This window comes from Ruditapes philippinarum, unplaced genomic scaffold (genome assembly GCF_026571515.1).
Source record: "Ruditapes philippinarum isolate M1 unplaced genomic scaffold, ASM2657151v2 ctg1864_1_1_1_1, whole genome shotgun sequence".
Classification (NCBI taxonomy): domain Eukaryota; kingdom Metazoa; phylum Mollusca; class Bivalvia; order Venerida; family Veneridae; genus Ruditapes; species Ruditapes philippinarum.
The window spans coordinates 164633-187132 of record NW_026866069.1 but is presented as its reverse complement, the minus strand read 5'-3'; the positions used below and the strand labels follow the sequence as shown (position 1 = coordinate 187132).

The following is a 22500-nucleotide window of genomic DNA, read 5'->3' as shown; positions in this document are numbered from 1 at the left end:
CATGAGGTCAGAATTTGTTTTAATGTTTTAAGGCCGGAGCTTGTCCATGCTTTATCGTGTGTTACAAGAAATATGTTGTCATTTGTTTGAGATAAGATGAGGTGATGTGCTACAGGTCGTATATTTTCATATGTTTAAGGTCAGATGTTGCCATGTGTTAAAGGTCAGATATTTTTCATGCGTTTGATGTTGCCGTCATAGGCATTCAGCTCAATTGTCTTGTCTATAATGGAACAATTATAATAAAATGAGCTCCCGTTACACAACAAGAACAATGTTACTATCCAGTTCCCAGTTGCTGTTTTGTAAGATTATCGTAAAATAATCTCTTAACAAAATCAAAATCCAGCACGCATTATGTTGATAATTTTAAGGACTCAGCAGACGGTAGGAACACAAATAAAAGATATGATTACAATTTTTAAAGTAGTACAAAACTTGCAATCATACTGTTATTCTATTTTATATAAAACAACAGGTTTCTCTTCAAAACGTTTCCTTCCAAATTGATCCGTTGCAAAATTATGACTATATTATTACTGGAATATGTGTTAATTTTATATAATTGCTGATATTGACCAATTTAGGAGATTTTTTTAAAAGGTAAACAAAGGCACGGGATAAATTTAGCAAGGATGAAAGCATTCAGGATATTTAACAAGTACATCTGGAATAAATGGAATAACTGAGCACCCTATGTCTGTTCTGTGTACTGTCTTATGGTGAAGAATATTTTTGTCATAAGAAATAATCACAGCAAGGAAAAGCCTCCATTTAAACAAAACTTCGTCTATAATCCTGTTTAGAATAAATTGGGATTCGAACATACCACAAATATGGCTCCAAGAGATTTTCAATCATCGTCTTTACTCCATCTTACTACTATGGTTACATTGTTCTGGAATATCATTCCAACGATTATGCTTATTACCATATCGTAATTTAGAAGTCTATAACTTGTCATCGTGGACGGGAGGTCTATACAACAAAAAATACAAAATAGAACAAGTCTTATCCTGTAAATCTAGTATTAAGGTAAACGAATTCAAGAAATAGTAGCCTTCATACATTAAAATTTGCTAACACATCCAAGTTTACATTGTACTTCTAAATTATATCGTCTGTTGAGGTCATTACCGTTACTTTAAAGACAAATGAGCCGAATGCCTGTATTTGAGGTCCGATATTACTCTAAGACTGGGGGATAATGTTTTCGCACGTGTGTGGGTATTTGAGTTTATTGGCACCCGTTGTCAATATGGGCGAGTCCTCCAGAAGAGTATTAGACATTTTAGATTTTGTAGGATTGTGCAAGATACAGATAAGAAAGATACACAGATTTCAGAAGTTTCTCCTGGTTCTTTAAGTGCAAAGTGTTTAAGCACCCATACGTGGGACCTCGAAAAAGTAATTTTAGTTTGCCAGCCCAGGAATAAGCTCTAACCAATTGAGCTATGCGGGCTGTCGCGTGTTTAAGGTAAGATATTTTTATGGTATCACAATTTGTAAATTGGCCTCCATAAATGTCAGGTCATATATATTTGATACCAGATCAGTATGCAAGCTGATATCTTGGTTTTGTAAATGATTTAGTTGTTGTTGTATACTTTAAGGCGAATGTTGCCACATAAAATGTTAATGGCCAAATATAGACAATTACAATTAGCTTTAGGTTTAATATTTTTGCAAGTAAAATGAAGGCACACGACAAGAACTTTTATCTATAAGTATTATTATACAAAACAGAGGGTGTACACAGGTGACAGTTGCACGGAAACTATGACATGTATATTGTAAAATTGTGTTCAATCTAAAATCTAATGTAAACCTTAAATATTGACATATTTTCTTATAATGAATATATGATTCCTTTAAGACTGGGACACATATTTGCTTATACAAAAGCCAGGGGTTGAAAAAATTGATTAAATTTTAAATGCGGTTATGTTTCATCAAAACAAATATTACCTTTGCTTATTACATTAAAAGTGTTTTAAATGTTATATGACCTTATATAAACGGTTGTTTGCAATGTAACCCTCGCCTTGCGGCTGGGGTTATATTTCCAAACAGCCGTTTATATAGGGCCATATAACCTGTCATAAATTTTTATAACTAATAATATTTGATTATACTGATAGATTTCATATAGATATGTTAGTTGGGAAAAGGCTTGCTAAATGTCACTAGAACAAGTCAGAGATAAAAATGTCAACAGCACAATGTTGTTTGATTTCTTTCAGAGCGTCGTGACTATAAGACGCCAGAGAACATGACTCTAAGTTCTAGAATGATCAACAAAGATTATACATCACTAAATCTATTAGAAGACAAACTGATGAACATGGATTTTAGTTATGGTGGACGAGAAACACCAACTGGTGAGCAAGGGGAGGCAGTAACCAGAAAAAATGTTGGCGGTAGTAGAGTGTGCATGAGGGACGATAAATCACGGAACTCTGTGAAAAGCACATCCATATGATCCTGTCTTTAAAAAGCATCACACTGTTGCTTAAATATAGTTTTGTTTTGTTGTATAGATTTAATAACTACAATGCCAAAGTATATTTTTTAAATAACGAAACCAAATCTGTTTACATCATAAATAAATAGTGTATAAAGATAATTCATGAGCACTGTGAATTATATACTGATTCAATTTTTGATGTTTTTTCTATTATCATTTAAGTTGATAAAACATTATTATTTTGTATAAATTGTTGAAAATGCTTTAAGAGAACAGTTATCATACCTATTTAAGAATTATTCTCTCTGATACAATGCAAATATAGATTCTTTGTGGCATTTTTTTTAAATATAATGTTCTATATGTTTTTATCTAGAAATGCGTTATTTACTTGAATTAAACAACTGTATACTGCTGTTCATAACAACATCTTACTCATAATCAATGATATTGTAAAGAAAGTTATTTTCTGTCTTAAAATGCATAGCTATTAGTGCATTTTTTTTTCAAAATGGCTACGTTTTATGTGTTAGAGAAAGCAACAAATTTTATTTACAATCGTTTTGCAATACTTATGAAATTCAATGAAGATCAGATCTTACAATATTACAATAATTAAAATTAAGATGTTTTGAAATGGAAGTGTATGTCTTGGATTGTTGGTTTTCTTAGAACAAATGAATTTTGAATAATGCCATTGCAATTGACTGTTTTTAATTACTGATTTTATATGGAAATGGTTATACTATGATCAAATACCTTTTAAATATCTGTGTTTTCATTCATAGAATCGTAAAATATATACGGGGACTATATTTAACATAATGGTACATTTATGTTCATGTAAGTATTTATAATGATATAATAAATGAAGTACAGGCCTGGAGGTTATAAATCTTTTTCTCAAATCAAAGGATTTCCATTGATCAGTGAACATTCTGTGCCAGCTTCTGACCAATCAAATACATTAAATCTGAGTTTGACCTCAAATAATTTCTTTATAACCTTGGACCAAGGATGTTGTGATAAGGACTTATTGTTTGACTCTTAATAAAACTCAGTAAGCTTATGTTTGGATTTCTTTTCACACACTCAAATTTATGGTAAAAAGCTATTTATAATATAAAGCTTTGTTATTATGCTCCCCGAAGGGTGAGCATATAGTCGCCGCTTTGTCCGTCCGTCCGTCTGTCCGTACTGAAAAACAGGTACTTAGGATGCTATGAGAACAATAGGTAATAGTAAATTTCTTTTGATGTCATTCATTCCGTTTTGGGTTTATGTGGCTATAGAGAATACAATAGGATAGTCACTTAAGTACCAATTTATAAGAACGTCCGGGCGAACATCCAATGGTCTATGAACTTCATTCCGTCCATAATTTTAGTTAAAAAAAAAAGAAGAAAATCCCATAAACCGACTGGTTTATGTGGTAATTTTACTGGTTTAAGGGGAAAATGACACGTAAAGATAAAAGAAAAAGTACATAAACCCCAATTGTTGGCACATCCGTCTGTCCGCTTTTCTTGTCCGGGACATAGCTTTGAAACAACAAGACATATCAACATGAAACTTTGTAGGTAGATAAATCTCATTGAGTAGGTGTGCAGTGCATAAGAACCGTAACTCTGCCTTGCCTAATTTTTGAATTATTGCCCTTTGTTTATTTTTACACTTTGAACTTTGTCCGGGATATAACTCTAAAAGTATAAGAGATTTCAACATGAATCTTTGTGGGTAGATAGATCTCATTGAGTAAAAGTGCATTGTTAAAGAACCATTACTCTGTCTTGATTAATTTTGGAGTTATTGCCCCTTGTTCATTTTGACATTTTGAACTTTGTCCGGGACATTACTCTAAAATTATAAGAGATATCAACATGAAACTTTGTAGGTATATAGGTCTCATTTGGGAAGAAGTGCAGTGCTTAATACCATAACTCTTCCTTGCCTTATTTTGAAGTAATTGTCCTTTGTTTATTTTTACTTTTGTCCAGGACATTACTCTAAAACTATGAGAGATATCAACATAAAACTGTGAAGGTAGATAGATCTCATTGGATGGAAATGCAATGCTAAAGAACCTAAACACAGCCTGTTCTAATTTTGGAGTTATTGTCCATTGTTCATTTTTACATTTTGAATTTTACCCGAGACATAACTCTGAAACTATAAGAAATATCATCACGAAACTTTATTGATAGATAGATCTCATTGAATAGAAGTGCAGTGCAAAAAACCATAACTATGCCTTGCCTAATTTTGGAGTTTTTGCCCTTTGTTCCTTTTTTATACTTTCCTGTGTCCAAAACCTTCTCTAAGAGCATCACCCGGTTCAACCGGTTCTTGATTTGGTTTGATTTGGGATAGTGAAAAGAGCGAAATATCTCACCCTGAAACACTGTTTAAGGACTAAGTGATAACTGTGACATAGGGGAAAAGGTGATTATAGTAACATTTATTGTTCTTGAACCTGAGTCTGACAGCTTAACCACTAAGATTGTCATGATTGAATATTCGAGATATCTTACTTCTCAATGATATTTGCTCCATGTTTTCTGTGATTAAAGATAACAATGTTTATGTATACATTATATTAAGATTTGAAACACTGAAACTAAAGAATGTTGTTTAAATGTGTAACACCTTATTGTTTTGCAAATCAAACTGCTTCCTTTTGTCTTTCATCATTTATAAGTGTGATAAAGTCCTGTGATTGAATTACTGTTTAGAAATGTTTACTGTGTTAAATAAAGTGCTAAAACAAAAATGTTTACTGTTTTGTTGAACATTTCCATTTGGCAGCAGAAAGCATTAACATTTGCAAACATCTGTGATTTCAATATTTATGATAAGATGTAATGTCAGTTGACACTTCTAGAATGATTTGTTAATTAACGTCAAATCTTTAGCGCTCAAGTCTTGACAGCTACTTTTTAATTTCTTTGAAAATGGACGTTATTTCTACTGGAGTTTCTGCTTGAAGGACTGGTTGGACTTGTTTCGCTGACAAAGCTTCAAAGTTATTACCTGGCTTTATCAGTGCTACTTTAGTTTAATTTTGACGTAATATTGAAAACCCATCTCTTATACATGCACCGCAAAAAAGAGCAATAGCTAGATTATGAACAGAAAAGAACAAAAATTTAATTACAAAAAAAACATCATCTATAATGCATTTTATTCACATATATAATTGCTTGACAATAAACAAACAAAACCAGAATATCTCATTTACGTTAACAATAGTTTCATGACAATAAACAAACAAGGAACCATACAGTTGTGAAAGAATATGCATTTACTGTATACTTTATAAGTAAGATATAGATTAATAATGAATATTTTTGGAATGGAAACAAAACATTTAGAGTATGAACATTCATTTTAACTTCATTGCAATAGGCCACACTAATTCAATCACGTGTACATGTAATTCCTGTTATGGCCGACACATGTTTTCTTGATAAAAAGATCGACTTTAAGTTAAACAAGAGCTAGATATGTTTCAGATCTCTTATTAAAGCCATTAATGAAACACATCTACATATAACTACGAAAAACTTGTCAATGTGTCTAAATTAAAAATGTCGATATACAATTTGAATCCATTCAAACAAAATTGTGCGCTGATTTATTAAACAAGAGGGCCATAATGGCCCTGAAATCGCTCACCTGTATATAGGCCATTGAGGCGGTCTAATTTTAACCCAGGGGCTTTTTTTAACCAACTTGGTAGGCACCCATTAGAATATGTTTCATGATAAATATCTAAGCTTAAGAAGATTTTTTAAGTTTTTACTATAGACATATAAGGAAAATCAGAACCCCGGGCAGGGCCAATTCAACCCTGGGGCTTTTATTTGAACAAATTTGGTAGACACTAGAATATGTTACATGTTTAATATCTAAGCTCTAGCTCTATGGGTTATTTAAAAGAAGATTTTTTTAAGTTTTTACTATATACATAGAAGGAAAATCAATGACCCCCCCCGGCTAATTTTGACCCCAGGAATTTTATTTGAACAAACTTGATAGACACTCACTAGAGGATGTTTCATGCCAAATATTTAAGCTCTAGCTCTTTTGGTTTTTTAAAAGAAGATTTTTAAGTTTTTACTACATACATAGAAGGAAAATCAGTACCCCGGGGCGGGTCCAATTTTGACCCCGGGGCTTTTATTTGAACAAACTTGGTAGACACTAATCAGATAATGTTTAATGCCAAATATTTAAGCTCTACCTCTTTGGGTTTTTTAAAAGAAGATTTTTTAAGGTTTTACTATATACATGTACATATAAGGAAAATCAATGACCCCCCGGGGAATGGCCAATTTTGACCCCAGGGCCTTTATTTGAACAAACTTGGTAGACACTCATAAAACAATGTTTCACGCCAAATATCTAAGCTTTAGCTCTTTCAGATTTTTAAAAGAAAATTTGATCTTTTAAGGTTTTACTATATACATATAAGGAAAATCAATGACCCCCTGGGGCGGGGCCAATTTTGACCCCAGGGCTTTATTTGAACACACTTGATAGACACTCACTAGAAGATGTTTCATGTCAAATATCTAAGCTCTACCTCTTTGGGTTTTTTAACAGAGAAGATATTTTAAGTTTATTCTTTCGGTTGCCATGGCAACCAGAGTTCTGCATGGAATTAAATTCTTTAATCATTTTTAAAGGTGACCACCAAAGGACCATTCCTGTGAAATTTGGATGAAATTGGCCTAGCAGTTTATGAGGAGATGTCGTTTAACCCATTACTTCATGAGCATTTTGTGAAAAATGGCTGTTTTCATTGAAAAGTCTCCCGTTACAAGTTCAAATTGCTATAATACTATAAAAACTGCTTCAACACTAATCAAACTTGGCTAAAATGTTGACTGGACCATTGCCCTTGCAACAACATGCTCAGACTTAAATTTTCTGTTACCATGGCAACGAAGGGACATCTCAAAATTGCCAAAAATCACTATTTTGCGTTGATTTTTTCCATCAAAATTGATTTCAAAGTGCTGCAACTTCTCAATGGATTGAGATAGAGTCAAATGCTTTTCAGCGTTGGTTACACGTTACCTTATGATTAATCTGGGGTCATTTACAGCCTCTCACAAGTCCAAAATTTTCTTGGCGATGAGGGGGACTCCGCCCCCCTTCAAACCCCCCAAACAGAAGGGGGTACATCCCCCTTCTGGCAACCCCCTGATGTATCTTTTGGTTGGGGGGCCGCGCCGAAAAAGAGGTCACTTTTTTAACAACATTTCTCAAACAAAAACAAGTGTTTGGGGCCTAATTAAGGCATTTTTTCATCATTTGAGACAACATAAAAGGGGGGGGGGTGAAAAAGGCGTTAAAAGGCGTGTATATGAAGTAATGGGTTAAAGTAAAAGTTTACGGACGCCGGACGGACGGACGGACGGCGGACGAAAAGTGATCACAAAAGCTCACCATGTCACTATCAGTCACATCTTAATTTTAAACAACGCTTTATTTACAACTCTGACAATTTGGTAATCAAATGTATATATTTTATTTAAGCATTCAAATGTTTCTTTTACAGATTGTCTCACCAATTTACTATTTTAATACAAGAAACAAAATGAAGCTTGTACAGACACACTCCCCTCCTGATATTTAACAGTTTTATAATGCATCTAAGCTAAACATTTAGAGATTTTTTAATAAGACTATCTGAATCAAAGCATACTTTCAGTATGAACAAACACCTGATGATATATGATTATATAACACAAAAGAAAACCTACAAAATATACACAATGTCATCAAATCCCCATTATATATGCACACTGAAACAACAAGATAACATGTTATTACTATTATTTATAAAATAATGTAAAATTCTTTGATGATGGAAAGTGCATTATCCTTTCAATTAGAACTAAAATAACAGTAATAACTAATATTAATGAATCTATATAGCTCTAGAAATCTTTTCATTATAAGAATTTGAATACTTCTTTGATGTAAAATATTTGTAAATGAAATAAGCGCAAATTGCACAAAACTTTAAAAAGCACATTTAGCCCCAGAAATAATGCATTTGAAAATGTAAGATCGTTATCAAATGAAGAATATAGCTCTGAAATAATTTGTGACTAAGGTAGCGAAATAAAAACAATTTAGTGATATTTTGACTTCCATATAAAACATTTAATCACTATAATTTTATATGTATAAACGAACTTACAGCTTAAATGCAAAATACATCAAAAGATGGTTCAGCTATATGGCAAATGAGTAACTGAAAATTGTGACAGGACACCAAAAATATAAAATAATATTTCTAAAAAATATGTCGGCATTTTTAGGCGTAATGGGCCTTTAATAAGTAATAGGGTTTACGTTTGACATCATTTTGATTTAAGTTTATTTGACTCATGCTAAGTCATACACCTCTATTTTATCACTGTAATCAATGGTTACAACCAGTCTGTTATGTTGTGAATTAAAGCTAGCAGACCTACTATTACAAACATCTCCTAGAACACCCATTTTTGCACCAGAACTCTCATTGATCTGAACAATTTTTGACTGACCCCATCCACACACAAATATTTTTCCTCGTTTGTCGGTACAAACTCCCCATAGATTTACAAAATCAGGATCAGTAATTGTTGTCTTGTAATTTCCCTCAAGGTCAAGGACAATCAGACCTTTTGTACTATCAGCCACATAAATCATCTTGCCATCACTGCTGACACTGACATGTCTGTTATGTCTGAAAATTGCATTGCCTTGTTTATCAGATGTGATTTTACGTATCATGCTGCCATTCATATCATAAATGTAAACTGAGGTACTTTGATCAGAGATAAACAATTTATCGTCTCTGCAGGCAAGTCCGTGGCAGTAATGATCTATCTTTAGTTGTTTGATGGCGTTCAGTTTGTTTCCCTTTGAAACAAATTGAATGGTTTTATTGTTCAAACTAACTGCAAAGTCGTTTTTATTTACTTGACAAATACTTAATGGAGATGCATAAAGATCTAGACAATCTTTTATGGATTCCGAGGACAAATCAATAAGTTTTAATGCTTTGTTGTTATAGTCAGCTAGAAATAGTAGTCCATCATCTGTGAAGCATGAACTGTAAACACTGCTTGTCTTCCTATTATTTTCAAGTTTGATGTTAACCAGTTTCTTGCTTTTTACATCATACAGTTTGTCTCTCATATTTACAGATTCACTCACTGACACAAATCCAAATGTTTGGAAGTCTTTAAAAGCATTTATCATTGTCGAATCATCATTGAATTCAAGTTTAACATCAGATGTATTTGTCAATGCTTCTGCTTTATTAGCTTCCATGATTTGTTTCCGAGAGGTTTTTACAGTGACAAACTCTTGTGCTTTATTCCCAAATGACTTTGTTAGATTTTCTGACGAGCGTTTGATTTCATTAATATGTTTCTGTAGTTTGTTGATGTCGTTTTCTAATTTCTCTATGGCATTTTTGTACTTTTCCTCTAGGGTTTTTATTGTCGCCATTTCAAGTGTGTCCAGTATTTCTTCCATTTCTTTTCTGAATTGTCTGATTGACTCTGCTGCCTTCTCCTTCTGGACATTAAGCTCTTTGATAAGAAGTTTCTTTGCTTTTTCTGTGTCTTCCATTTTAGTTTTAATACGAAGCAGCTTTTGTTGTATATCCTCAACCTCAGTCTTCTGATACAAGGCATCAATTTCATCTGGTACCGAGTGTATATTTTGACATGTTCTGAAAGTTTGATGTAAATTATTTAAACTCAAGGAATAGTTTGTGAAATATGATAAAATGTAATATATTATGACTGTGTCCATAATTGAGAAGAGAAAAGACTCATACTTCAAAGTCTACTTGGTTTCTTAGTTTTCATGGCTACGTAAAATATAGTTTAATTCCTAGAATTCATGCGATATCTCTTTTCATGTACACACTGGGCGTGATTAACTTACTTTGATCGCGGATAAATTGAAGCAAAATGAGTTTTAACAATGTAACAAAATAATCATGAAAAATATCAAAATTTGATGGTGATTTCTTAATGCCTGTTCAATGATAAATAGAAGAAATATACATTGTCTTTGAATTGGTCTACAATGTGCACATTTTCATAAATATTTAAAATATTGATAAAACTATAGAAATGTTTCAGATGAATATTCTTATAAAATATTGTTTGAATGATAAAATTCTTGGATATTCCTATAAGTTATTGTTTGAATTATAAAATTTAAGTTAAGTTATTTAGTATGAACATTTTTATAATGAAACAACATATTTTGTTTTAGAACAATTCATTATCTTCTTTACAAATACAAAATTGTAAATGTTATGTCACACTTGCAAACATTATCTACGGAAACGTATAGCGACCACCCCTATATTTTAGTTAAAACAGAATTTTTGACAATTTATTTAATACATATTTTGTACCTAACTAATTTTTACAAACTTTCTTGATCTGAAATATTTATCTAGTAATATCTACAACCCCTGCATATTGGTAAAAACAGAATTTAAGACAATTTATTTAACACACGATATATATTTGACCAATATTTACATTGTAATTTGATTTGAATATATATCATTTACTCAATCTGCTGTTAATATTGCTGGATTCAAATTTATATGACATTTTTTTCTGTTCATATATATATGTGTATTAGTTATATATATATATTGAGGTTTTTTTATTCGCATGCCTCTTTCATTATAAAATATAATATAACATATTTTACTATTTATATTTGATAATGAGGACAGAAAAATCTCGCACAATTGAAAGATTTTTTAAAGATTATATATGAAACATTTGATTGAGGGTTTTTTGTATTCCAAAGATTAAAGATGTTTAAATAATTGTGCTTTAGATAGTGTTACAAGATAAAGATTATATAAAAAAAGACAAACTCCGTTAGTTGTCAATAAGCATAAATAAGCTAGTGAAGTAGTACCTGATGTAAATTAGTTATCATAGAAACCATTATATTTTTTACAACTTCCGACAAATTTACCATTTTGACTGTATGTACATGATAAATATTATATAAAAAGGCATATTCGACCAGTTGGTATTAATATAGGAACATAGATCCCAAAGCTTAAGCGATATTTCGTCTTATATGATGTGTGACACGAGAAAAGTCAAGACATTTGTATTTGATAACGGAAGCAATTAAATCATGTTATGTTGTTAATCATATATAATACGTATTTTTTTGTAATCTATCGTACATTTTTATCTTATAATGCAAGATAAACTACTTTTAATTTTTTGACAAAATGAAAAAATAAAACACTTACATCTTTTTAAATATGTAATTCATTCCACAAATCATATTTGCATATAACAAACATACTATAAAACTGTAAAAAAGTCATTTGATATATATTATATAGGGATGGTCGCTATACGTTTCCGTAATTATTCATGTATCTTTCTTTTGTGGTTGTTATTTGTGATACTAAATACTTTCAACGTAATTATTGAATGTATAACAGACCAGTTTACTTTAATTCAATGTAAATTTACATTACAGTACATTATTACTGCATTTATGTAATTCATTTCAATTCAAATCAATGCTTTAGACAATTAAAATATTCAAATGAATAATTAAAGTTTACCTATGTTTTATAGCTATGCAGGTCGCACAAGCAATATAATCGTGGTCTGCACAATACATATCCAGTAACTTGATTTTATGAGTTTCACATCGTTCAACTGGAAAACTTGGCAATGATTTCTGTAAGTCAGCTGTGTTGAAACTTGACTTGTCTATAAACTGATGTACGCCCACAGCAGAAGGAAACAGTTTGTGCAAGTCTGTACATGGTGAACAAAAATAATCCTGACATTCTACACAATAAGTGTCTGCCTCCTTTGTTATATTTTTCTTTTCACATAAACAACATTTAAAGTTGATACATTCATCTGATCCAGACCCAACAGTCGCCATTTTGAATTCACAAATATTTTATAGTTGTTTACTTCCTGGTTACGTACATCTAACGTTACAACACACTAGCTAAACCTTATAGCTTTAATAAACTTATTTAAATGTATAAAGCTAGTTGATATGAAATTAGTCCTAAACCTTTATCTTTAAATACTGATTTAGCTGTCTGATAAAAAGTTGAAGTATCAGACTTTGGAATGTAAAATGTAATTAAACTTGATTTAATGTATGTTGCATTTTAATCTTTTATCAGTAAAATGTTTAAGCAAATAAACTACCTGACCTTGTTTCGTATTTGTAAACAAGTATTATAATTTCCGTTCAAATAACGCTATTTTCCCTTTTTTGTAGATCTAACTGTCCACGCAATTCCACAGATCAGATTTTCTGGCATGTTTAATGTCAGATGTTGACTGTCATATATTTTATGTCAGATGTTGACATATGTTTCATGTCAGATGTTTCAGGTCTAGGTGTGATGAAATGTTGTCATATGGTCCCATATCTGATATGTTTTATGATTAATGTCAAATACTGTCAAATATTGGCCAATGACTGGAGTTACATTTGTCATGAGGTCATGCAGCAAATGTAATGTTCGAGGTCTGATGTTATCATCTGTCAATAACAAATGTTGTCATAATGTTTTTGAAGCCAATTGCTTGTCACATGTTTAGAGTCAAATGTTGTCACATGTTTAAAGTCAGATATTTGTCACTGAGGTAGGATATTGTCATGAGGTTAGAATTTGTCGTATGTTTTGGGTCCGGATATTTTAAGGTCAGATATTTTTCATGCGTTTGAGGTAAGATGTTGTCATATGTTCTCTTGTTCTCTTGTCAGATACTATCATAACATATTGGAGGTCACAGGCATTTTGAAACAACTGTCTTGTCTATAATAGTACAATTATTGCAAAATAATCTCCCGTTGATCACCAAGAGCTATGTTTTTATCTAGTTTCCAATTGCTGTATTGTAAAATTATCGTTAAATAGTCTCCAACAAAATCAAAATCCAGCACCCGTTATGTTGATGATTTTACGGATTTAGTTGTACAACACTAATAAAAAGATATGATTACAGTTTTCAAAGCAATACAAGACTAACAATCAGACCATAAATCTTAATTATACAAAATATCAACATTTCCTTCCAAATCAATCCGTTGCAAAATTATGACAATATTATTACTGGAATATGTGTGAATATGTGTTAATTTTATATAATTGTTGGTATTGACCAATTTAGGAGATTATTAAAGAGGTAAACAAAGGCACGGGATATAGATATAAGGATGAAAGCATTCAGGATATTTACCAAATACATCTGGAATAAATGGAATAACTGAGCACCCTTTGCCTGTTCTGTATACTGTCTTATGGTGAAGAATATTTTTGTCATGAGAAATAATCACAGCAAGAAAATTTCTCAATTTAAACAAAACTTCGTCTATATATAATCCTGTTTAGAATAAATTGGGATTCGAACATACCACAAATATGGCTCCAAGAGATTTTCAAACATCGTCTTTACTCCATCTTACTACTATAGTTACATTGTTCTGGAATATCATTCCAATGATTATGCTTATTATCATATTGTAATTTAGAAGTCTATAACTTGTCATCGTGAACGGAGGTCTATACAACAAAAATTACAAACTAGAACAAGTCTTATTCTGTAAATCTAGTATTAAGGTAAACGAATTCAAGAAATAGAAGCCTTCATACATTAAAATTTGCTAACACATCCAAGTTTACATTGTACTTCTAAATTACATTGTCTGTTGATGACATTACCGTTACTAAAAAGACAAATGAGCCGAATGCCTGTATTTGAGGTCCGATATTACTCTAAGACTGGGGTATATTGTTTTAGCACGTGTGTGTGTATTTGAGTTTATTTATACTCGCCACCTGTTGCCAATATGGGCGAGTCCTCTAGAGGAGTATTAGTCATTTTAGATTTTGTAGGATTGCTCAAGATACAGATAGGAAAGATACACAGATTCCAGAAGCTTCTCCCGGTTTTTTAAGTGCCAAGTGTTTAAACACTCAATACATGGGACCTCGAAATAGTAATTTTAGTTGGCCAGCCGAGGAATCAGCTCTAACCAATTGAGCTATGCGGGCTGTCGCTTGTTTAAGGTAAGATATTTTTATGGTAACATAATTTGTAATTGGCCTCTGTAAATGTCAGGTCATATATATTTGATCACCAGATCACGTATGCGAGGTGATATCTTGGTTTTGTAAATGATTTAGGACAGAATGTGTCATGTTGTTGTATGTTTTAAGGCGAATGTTGCCACATATAATGTTACTGCCAAAATACAGACAATTACAATCAGCTTTAGGTTTAATATTTTTGCAGGTAAAATGAAAGCATAAAACAAGAACTTATCTATAAGTTTTATTATACAAAACAGAGGGTGTACACAGGTGACAGTTGGACGGAAACTATGACATGCATATTGTAAATTTGTGTTCAATCTAAAATCTAACGTAAACCTTAAATATTGACATATTTTCATATAATGAATATATGATTAAAAAATAACTTATGCATTCCATCACCTGACAGCCATTAAAATTATCACAGGATGATACACATTCAAATGTTATTAAATGTTAAATATAATCAATACAATTAATGTTGTTTATGTAAAAATGAATTATTTTCTTATAAAAAAGCCAGGGCTTGAAAAGATTGATTAGATTTTATATGTGGCCATGTTTCATCAGAGCAAATATAACTGTTATTTGAGACAATGACATTTTTTATGATAATATTTTTCTTTGCAGACATTTTTTAATTGAGCCAAAAAGTTTTGTTTTTGAATCAATTCGATGCAACATTAAATTAACATTCATGAATAAAACAATTTCATATTTGAGACAAAAAGCGTTTTTGGAATAGCATAAGATGACACTCAATGTGTCATTAAATTAACATTCACGAATTTTAAAAGGACTCAGAAATAATTTCTTTTTTCATCACAAAATTGAAGAAAAAATATACAATATCTGACAAAATCAAACATTGCTTTAAAATTACACATGTTATTTCAACAATGCATACAATTTCTAGCTTTACCCTTTAAATTACTTTACAGACCACCCTTTGAGCTTTTCCTCAGTGGTTATTTTGTAGACATTTGGTAAAAAATGTTGAAAATTGTTTTGGCCCTCTCACTGATCTTCACTTAAAACAGCAAATGTGTAATAAACAAGCACACTAGTGTAATATTTTCACTTAACAAATGAGAAACTTAACTTATAAAAAGCAATTTTTTTGAATATCACAGATATTTTAATGTAACATTTATATACATATTATAATATTTGTTTCGTTAAAATGGAATAAAAAGACTACCATACAAATTTAAGAAATATAACAATTAAGCAAAATGTTTTAATCTAAATGAAGCAAGTACACACAAAAATAGGTTTGATATAAGAGAGTTGTAATAAGAAGTTGTATCATAGCAAGTTAGTTATAGTCTGATTTTATTGACCTGTCAATTATGAATACATCATAGGACTTATTTAAATATTCGATCCCACTTCGGTTTGGTCCGTGTAGTTTACGAGAATTAATGCGGAGTATATTTGTCATGGATTGAAAGTCACGCCAGCTTAATGTGAAGGTTTTCGTTAATTCACAATAGGACAGTCGGTAAAGAGAATGCCTGATAATTGAGAGGTCTGTGGTTCGACCCTGACTGTTGCCATTGTTTTAGTACACTTTCTTTATTTTTGCAGTATATTTTAATGGAACAGATTTGTAGTGTGTTTTACGGCATTGAAAAGACATTTATTGATTTTAATCCGTTTTCATTTTAAACATGAATTCTTAAAAAACATGTTATTTAAAAAGAGTATATACATAACAAAATTAAGTACATAATAAAAAACGAACAACATAAAATAATCATATATAGATTCAATAATGTTGAAAGTATTAATAAGAAAAAAACATGGACCAACGCGGCCTCGAACTTAAAAGACGTGTGGGACTCAGATTATAAACTCGTGATTTACCCTATTGCGCTATAACGCTGAATACACTAAGTTTAAAGATACAAATTAAATTAAATTCCATCGTACAGCGTACATCTCACGGAACTTACCGAACATCTACCGAAGATTAATATACTGTGTGCATCGACCGTGTAATCAGTATGTAATTGACAGGTTAATAAAACCAAACAATACAAGCCTAAAATGCTATTGTGTTGTAGAAAGCCAGGCATTGTTCATTTGTTCTAGCATTTTAATTAACTACCAAAATAAATTGTTAATCATATTATGTCAAACTAGCTTAGAGCAAAGTTTATAATCCATAATGAAATATACAACTATTAAAAGTGTGCAATTATAAAACAATATTGTATATAGATAACAAGGGACGGAAGCACGCTGTAAGGCAAATACTAAACATGGCAGAAAGCAAACATTTTAACAATTAACATAACGGAATAAAAAAGAAAGTTTCATTAGAAGTACTAAAATGACATGTCCTTGGATGACCAAGTTGTTGCCTTAGAGGAATAAGGTCACAAGGTCATAAATACTAGATATAATTTAGTTTCAGAGATAACCTTATGATTCTAAAGCATCAACTAAAAGATGTCACATGTCCAGGCACATAAAAAACAACTATTACTTAAACATTCATTGCAAAGTGGGTTTAGTGAAATATTAATATTATAACAGTACTTATCATAATGAAAAGAGGTAAACGTTGTCTGTATTGAGCTAATTACATTCATTTAAGCAAAAGAATCACAGAAATTAACATTTATTTAAAGACCTCATTCAACACTATTAAATTTGAACATATTATTCATATTATTTTAAATGGACAAAACCTTCAATAAACTGCATCACACCTTTTATTAATAGCAATGACGAAAATATAACTTAAATAAGAAGGTTAAGTCATTTTATACAGCTTATCTATTTCATTTTTACTTTGAAATTTGAAGACGCATCAACACTGTCAAAAAACGTAAGAATTTGTGAATAATTCACATGAAAATGGTCACTTTGAAAAGTCCCTTTCGTAAAATCTTAAAGCTCAATTACGGACATGGGAATAAAAGAATTAATTATTCCTGGATCAATTCAAACCAACAGTTCCTCACCTTAGTGCAGCAATGGGTAAAGTCCTTCCTAATTTAATAGGAGTTACCCAGACATTGCACTAAGGTGATGAGTTGTGACATTTGTAAGAGACGGAAGATTGATCATAATACGACTCACTTTCTGTTTGTTTTACAGTACCTTACAATAGACAAGACACAAGGATAAAGAAGATTGCACTTGAATGAAAGACAGTCATGACACCATTCTATGAACATACAATTATGTTTACTATTTTCAGGGATGGTAGACTTCAAGATTTATAAGCAAGTTTTTTATAAGGACGTTCAGGATGTTCTTTATGGATTCTGTTTTTTCTGTTTTGATAATAGCTTGAGTAAAGATTTTTTTATATAAAGTGTTTATGTGTATAGAAATACATCAATCAATCTGAATTAAAGTTACATAACGTGTTCACACAATAGTACCTTGAGCTGATGTTAAATGTTGCACAAGGACGAGTATATATAAACATTTGGGAAAAAAAATGAAGATTACAAAGTAATGGGAAATAAATCTACAAGGAAAACATAAATATATAACATAACTATAATAAATTTAGCTCCAAGACAGCATTGAATATTCTGACAGTAACATAACCCATACAAGGCAGCAACATTAAATTTTAAGTATATAAAAATTTTGAGTACTTGTAAATACATTAGTAAATATGATAAGGAAAAATAAAACATGAATGAAATTAGACCATGTATTCTATAGTTATATTGATTTAGACAGGGTATACATTTTCATCATAAAAAATCCATTGGTACATCAAATTTTTATTTACTTTATTATTTAATACCCATATAATTTATGTAGGATATATTTATGTTGAATTCAAGTTATATATAATCTGGTACATAAAGCTGATAATACAATGTAATTCATTTTACATTATTCATTGAACTAAACTGTTGTTTAAATAAATATAATTAATTATCTCTACATATTCACATGCATTTGCCTAACTTTGTCTGAAAAATAAAATAAAAATATTGTTTTATGAATATCTAAGTATATATTTATAATTGAAAATTTGGAAAAAGAAAAAAGAATGGAATATTTTAATACATCATTAATACAGTAGCTAATACATTTTAAGCAACAATAAAAAACAGTGCAATACTCAGCAAAGAACACATAGTTAAGCAAAGAATGACTGTAGACTGACTGAAAGGTGCAATAACTCAACAAATCACAGACAATGTCCTTCAACAACAATTGATGTGGTTCAACAAAGGTTTTATTAACAAAAGAAGAGTAACATAACAAAGATGTACAGAAAGAAATTTTAAAGACAAATATCCTAAAAAAAGGTTTATCACAAGGCACATAAATAATACTGGAGGTACAATTGTAAATATCCTATTTAACAAGCCTTATATAAATAAATTAAACATCCAATGCATTTCTCATAAACTGAGCTAGTCCAATACTTCTATGAAGCAAAATACTTTTGACGCATTTTATACAATTGTAAAAATTCTACAGAGATTTTTTTTAATATAAATTTCAAGAAAGCACTCAATAGAAAATAATAACTTCTATAAACACATTGAAACTATTTTTTGTAAATTCTATATTGCTGAGTCATTGCTATGCCAAGAAAGCAAATCTTTTAATTTGTAACAGGATCAGCAGACGACATTTCTAGCTGAATGCTTTGTTCCTGTATTGGGTCCTCAACATCCTGTTGCATTTGTCTCTGAGCTTCCTCAACATATACTTCTGGAGCCTGATTCTGATTTGGTATTCTTGCAACTTTAGCAGACACTGGCCTTGACCCCTGTTGTTGGCCTTGACCTGCGGATGAAGGTCGTGGTGATGGTGGTGTCCTAGCAGAAACTGGGCGTGCTCGTTGCTGTGTAATCAATGGAGACTGCTGATTCTTGGGCTTGTACTGGGGAGGATGGGGGCTTGTTGGCCTCACATTCATTCCCTAAAAAGGAGTTTAATATGTCAGTATAATATTTTTTTCTATTCATGAAAATAAATTCAAAACTTTCTTTTTCTTAAACAAAAGAAACCAAAAAATGATTATGGAAAGTCTTATAAAAATATCAGAAAGAAATTCATTTTAAGAGAAAAATAATGATTTTTAATTTGAGTTTATTAGGTGTATTTATGAATGGTCCTTTTTGCAGCAAATATTTCTTTTATCATAAATGCAATTACAAAATAAAACAGTGGCTGAGTTCTTAAAGTAACCAACTTCAAATCTCTTGCATCTGACAGCTGCCAGTTCAAATCCCATCAGGGACTTTGTTAGTTTTCAAATTAGCGTAGAATAGTCAGTGGTTCAACTCAGGTGCCCACTTGTGCCTGAAACAATACATGATGGGGCACCTGAGGTCCTCCCCCACCAGTAAAGCTGGAAGTCTGGAAGTGACTATTACAGTGTTACGAAGGTCTTCACTTTAAACCTCTGGAATTATTTAATTTAACATTAAAGTTGTATACCATATTGTTATTATTTTGTCCTAGATGAGTGGGAAAACGAGCCTCCAGCTTCTGTGTAGGTCTGTGATCCTGACGTCCACGGTAAATGTGCCCGTCTGCTCCTTGTATATCTATCTCCTCTCTAAATATTCAAACAAGTCAAGCATAAATTAAGTAAATAAACAATTATGCCAGATTTTAAACCTGTATTTTTTTTGCTCTAATGTCATTCATTAAATTTATTGAAATATTATCAAATTTAGAACTGTTATTCATTATGTTTAAGGCTTTTTTCATAACATTCTACAACATCTTTTAAAAGTCAATTTCAATGCATCTAATATTTTTAAGCTACTTGTCTTCTTTTAAATATATGAATTTGTTTGTACTAAGATGTAAATTATAAGATGTTAAAACTGTGCATTGAATGAATAGTATAATGGTTCAACTAGATTGCCTTATGTCTGTTGTAATTGCTGCTAGCAAATATACTGCTGTCAAGAATGAATAATAACTTTCCAACTGAGGTATATTGCAAAGAAACAGCTGTCAGCATAGTTTCATTACTTTAATGCAAGGTTGCTAACAACTTGAAGATACAGTTTTCAGAGTTAGTTCCATTACTTTAATGTATAGTTGTGAATATCCGATAAAGTTAAAAAAGAGATATCCATCAATTCCTAAAGAGTTATCAGTTTTATTCCATTTAATATTGTTATACACGGCTGTCAATATTGGTTTAAATTTAAGGTACATTTACTTTTAGCTTTAATCTATTATTCAAAGATACATCTGTCAGCAAATAAACCAACTGTCAATACTGGATTAACAGTCAGCACAGAACCATCCATGAAACAAACTTGAAGTTGTCAATACTGGATACTAAACTGTCAGCATAATGAACATGAAGTTGTAAATAATGGCTTAAAATCAAATATGTCAGCACAAAACGACTGAATGAATTTCAATCTAAATTTAAAGTTACAGTTGTTGTTTCTTACTTTGTTGCTGGTATGATGATAGCTTCATCTTCTCGAAACAGGTGGCTGTAAAAACAACAAATAAAACATCGAAAAAATGTTACACATCACAAGCAAGGAAAACAGGGGAAGGCAAATTGTAATCTATGCTGCAAGTGAGGGATAATTGCCAGTATAATTTTTTTTTAATTTCAATTCTTCACAATGATCTATTACTAAAGTAATTGATTTGAAATAGCATGTCACACATTACCATCACCAGCATTGGTTTCTAGGGTAAAGCAACTTGTCATTTACATTGTCAGTGACACATGATTTTTACTTTTATTGCTTGCTATATTTCAATGGAAGTTGCTCTAAGCCTCATGGGCCAATACTGCTAGCCAAAGAATTGAAACAGGAAGTGGCTAGCCGTACAGGCCTGTTCTGCTAGCCAAAAGTTCTAGTCATTTATGAGTCACTTACAACTTGCCTGTACACACTATAGAGGCTAGTTGTATGGCGTTTTTTTCAATGATCAATAAAAAAAATTAATGAAGTCTGTAACATGCATGTTTAATTACATTTCCGCAAAATTTGAAAATATTAATTTTTCAATTAATTTTGGATGACGTTAGGTAATTTAGAATGATAGTATAACAAGAGGGCCATGATGGCCCTGAGGTCGCTCACCTGTATATAGGCCCCCCCCCCGGCCCAATTTTTACCCAAGGGCTTTTATTTGTTTATTTGAACAGACTTGGTAGACACCCATAAGAAGATGTTTCATGCAAAACATCTAAGTTCTAGCTCATTGGGTTTTTTAAAAGAAGATTTTTTAAGTTTTTACTATACACATATAGTTAAAAACAATGACACCCCTTGGGCAGGGCCAGTTTTGACCCCTGGGCTTTTATTTGAACAAACTTTGAAGATATTTACTTAAAGATGTTTCATGCTTAATATCTAAACTCTAGTTATTTGGGTTTTTTCAAAGAAGATTTTTAAGTTTTTGCTATGTATAAAAGGAAAATCAATGACCCCCGGGGCGGGGCCAGTTTTGACCCCAGGGCTTTTATTTGAACATACTTGGTAGACACCCATTAGAACATGTCTCATGCTAAATATCTTAGCTCTAGCTCTTTGGGTTCTTTAAAAGAAGATTTTATAAGTTTTTACTATATGCATATAAGGAAAATCAATGACCCCCTGGGGCGGGGCCAATTTTGACCCCAGGGCTTTTATTTGAACAAACTCAATGGTAGACATTCACTAGAAGATGTTTCATGCCAAATATCTAAGCTCTAGCTCTTACGGTTCTTTAAAAGAAGATTTTTAAGTTTTTACTATATGCATATAGGGAAAATCAATGACCCCCGGGGTGGGGCCAATTTTGACCCCAGGGCTTTTATTTGAACAAACTTGGTAGTCATTCACTAGAAGATGTTTCATGCCAAATATCTTAGCTCTAGCTCTTTGGGTTCTTTAAAAGATTATTTTTTAAGTTTTTACTT

General features: G+C 31.4%; 2 protein-coding genes across 2 annotated transcripts in view; both read right to left on the bottom strand.

The window, feature by feature from the left end:
* Positions 1 to 5634: 5634 nt before the first annotated feature.
* On the bottom strand, positions 5635 to 12450 carry LOC132731172 (uncharacterized). The gene is made up of 2 exons (XM_060717299.1): positions 12105 to 12450; positions 5635 to 10208 (listed from the first exon to the last, which is right to left on the bottom strand). The coding sequence occupies exons 1-2, from the start codon at positions 12434 to 12436 to the stop codon at positions 8870 to 8872; spliced, it is 1671 nt and encodes a 556-aa protein (XP_060573282.1). The 5' UTR covers positions 12437 to 12450; the 3' UTR covers positions 5635 to 8869.
* Positions 12451 to 14836: 2386 nt separating this feature from the next.
* The window catches only part of LOC132731182 (early endosome antigen 1-like), a 47204-nt gene continuing 39540 nt past the window's right edge, over positions 14837 to 22500 (bottom strand). Inside the window, exons 17-19 of the mRNA XM_060717320.1 lie at positions 21029 to 21073; positions 20049 to 20169; positions 14837 to 19527 (exon numbers count right to left, since the gene is read on the bottom strand). Of these exons, the coding sequence (XP_060573303.1) occupies positions 19207 to 19527; positions 20049 to 20169; positions 21029 to 21073 (487 nt within the window). The 3' untranslated portion in view covers positions 14837 to 19206. The remainder of the gene's footprint in view (positions 19528 to 20048; positions 20170 to 21028; positions 21074 to 22500) is intronic.

Bases quoted from the DNA above. Each gene is read 5' to 3' on its own strand.
- LOC132731172 (XM_060717299.1), bottom strand. From the start codon at position 12,436: ATGGCGACTGTTGGGTCTGGATCAGATGAATGTATCAACTTTAAATGT. The intron at 10,209-12,104 runs GTAAACTTTAAT...TCAAACTTTCAG, and splicing joins TGCATAGCTATAAAACATAG to AACATGTCAAAATATACACT.